Source organism: Puntigrus tetrazona, chromosome 3 (assembly GCF_018831695.1).
Source record: "Puntigrus tetrazona isolate hp1 chromosome 3, ASM1883169v1, whole genome shotgun sequence".
Classification (NCBI taxonomy): Eukaryota; Metazoa; Chordata; class Actinopteri; order Cypriniformes; family Cyprinidae; genus Puntigrus; species Puntigrus tetrazona.
This window is the reverse complement of record NC_056701.1, coordinates 8,824,915-8,827,551: the sequence shown is the minus strand read 5'-3', so window position 1 is coordinate 8,827,551 and position 2,637 is coordinate 8,824,915. Positions and strand designations below refer to the sequence as shown.

The window sequence follows — 2,637 nt, the reverse complement described above, 5'->3', positions numbered from 1 at the left end:
CTTATATATACATAATAATTGAATGTGTATTGTGCCCATTTATTATGTTAAACAACCTTTATTTCGGATTTATCACAATTAATCATTTGACAGCACTGATACATCTCTATATAATCTCATTTAATTTAGTGTTGCATACTATTTCTTTGCTATTGTTTACTAGCAATTTCTGACTGAAAATTGATTTTTGATTGCTGTCCTTTAGTACTCAGCAGCTTGTTAATATTGGCCAGAATTTTAATTAACACAACATTAATATGATAATTAAATTTTTCAGTATATAAAATTTCTAAATTAATTAAATATTAATAAGTTCAAAAATTAATAAAAATGTTATGACAACTTAAACCTAAGTAATGTCAATTTAAATGAGAAATATTGCTTAACCAGGTGTACATGAAATTAATAAATAAAAAAGAAATACAATTTATCTAAACTACACATACTGTATATTTCAGATGATTGTATTTACTGAATTTCTACTTCCTGTATCTCAGGTTTGATCTCTGTTTCCTACGATGAGTGGGACTATGGACTGGAGGCTCGAGTGCGTGATGCTGTAGCCATAATCGCCATGGCAACCTCCACAATGATGCTGGATCGGGGTCCTCACACGCTGCTTAAGTCTGGATGCCACGGCGCACCTGACAAGAAAGGCAGCAAGTCAGGAAACCCCAACGAGGTGCTGAGGTGAGTCAGGCTTAGCGGGGTGCCAGGGTTCAAACACTGACATCTGGGGTCTGCAATCATACACGTACACAGGCAGTCCTGCCAGCATACACACACTTGCAACACCTGCTCAGGAGGGTTTCCGAACTAATGGAGTGTTTTGAAAAGGGTAAAGAGCCCTAGACAGGTGCACAAACATACTGTACATGCATACATACGTACACGGCTGGTCTTAGGTGCTGTAGGTCCTGCAGAAAACAGATCTTTCATGGAACATCCATCTATACAGCACTTTGGGATAATGAGGGTTATTTTCGTGAGGACATTTTTGACATACCATTGAAAAATTTGGGGTCAGGAAGTTTTAGATATTTTTTTTAAGTATCAATACAGACATTTCCGTTTTAAACGCTTTTCTTTTGCAGTCTCTATTCATATTCATTCAAAGAATCCTGAAAAACAACACCATGGTTTCGAGGCATTTGTAACAACAATAAGAAGAAGAAATGTTTTTTGAGCAGCAAATCAGCATTAGATTGATTTCTGAAGGTTCGTGTGGCATTGAAGATGCTGACAATTCTGCTTTACCACCACAGGAACAAATTACATTTTAAAGTGTAGTTAAATAGAAAATATTCATTATAATTTGTTGCCATTTTCAAAAAAATGTAGCCTTGGTGAGCATAGAAGACTCCTTTACCAGCCCCAAAGTTTTAAATGGTGGTGCATTTCACTTAAATATAAGCTTGTTTTGGAGATTTCTGTTTTTACCCATTTTAGTTAAAAAATACATTGTTGTCCTTTTGTATCGTGTCAAAATGATCGAATCATGTAATCAATATTGCCATTACTGGTAAAAAATCACTTAGTATGCTGTTTTCGCTTTGGAGGTGCAATATACAGCACAAAACTATGCATTTTGAACACTTGCTAGAAATATATATGCATGAATAATTAAACGAGGTGGTCCAAATAAAAGTGGGTGCACATGGGTATTTTACACAGATTTGACGAGCAGTGGCCAGTAAATGATAGGAACACAATGGAAGTTTGGGGTTATACTGCTGTGTCACTGTAAAATTAATTTTAACCACTGACTCTTCATATCCTCATCCTTCGGGAGAACAGTGGTGGCCCAACGTGTTAGTAGTAGTTTCTGTGTAGTAATTTAGCTTTGCATACAGGTTTCTTGAAGGCCCAAGTCCTATGACTAACAAACCGTTAACTATGACTTCTGCCTCAATAAACTTCTGATTTAAGTTACTACAATGCAAAAATGTTTTTGTAGTCTAGATTTTTTTGTCTTGTTTCCAGTCGAAGTATGACATCTTACATCAAGAAGGATTTTCTAGATAAGCAAAACATTTTTGTCAAAATTGGCTGGATAACAGTCAAAAAATATATATTTTGAAGTCAAAATTAAGCAAATTTCTACTTAAAGCAATCTGCCAATGGGATAAGCAAAATAATCTTGTTTTTTGTTTGAGAAAGATTATTTTGCTTACCATTATCGGTTGTCTATTGCCACCGGGGGTAATGCACGTGACGTCACACGCTTTAATGTAAATACACAAATTTCCGTTACATTGCCATGTGTGACGATTCCGTTATTGTGTGATTAATACATGCAGCAAACCTCTACAACGCATAAACAGTGATGGATTATTACCATGATCGCATGATAAACGTCGTCACTATGTCGCGCGTCTGCAGTAAATACATACACATACCAAGAGTTCTCACTCCAAGCTGAAATCAAAAGTTGCCAGCCATGGTGTATTACTCCCGAGGGGCATCTGATGAGTAGTCTCACCTGGCCGTTTGTGATTAGATCTACCGATTTGGATCCTAATACCAGCTGCAAAGCGAGTCCTAGATGGATCAGCATTCTGTTACAGCCATACAGTACCAGTAACACCACCAGCAGAAAGAGCGAGCGAGAGTGACAAATGGATAACAAAAGAGAAA

At 36.6% G+C, this 2,637-nt stretch overlaps 1 protein-coding gene across 1 annotated transcript in view; it reads left to right on the top strand.

Moving 5' to 3' along the window:
• Nucleotides 1-2,637, top strand: part of LOC122341290 (glutamate receptor ionotropic, NMDA 2B-like) — a 23,804-nt gene that overhangs the window by 1,940 nt on the left and 19,227 nt on the right. The window contains exon 3 of the mRNA XM_043234661.1: nt 498-690. Coding sequence (XP_043090596.1) covers nt 498-690 — 193 coding nt within the window. The remainder of the gene's footprint in view (nt 1-497; nt 691-2,637) is intronic.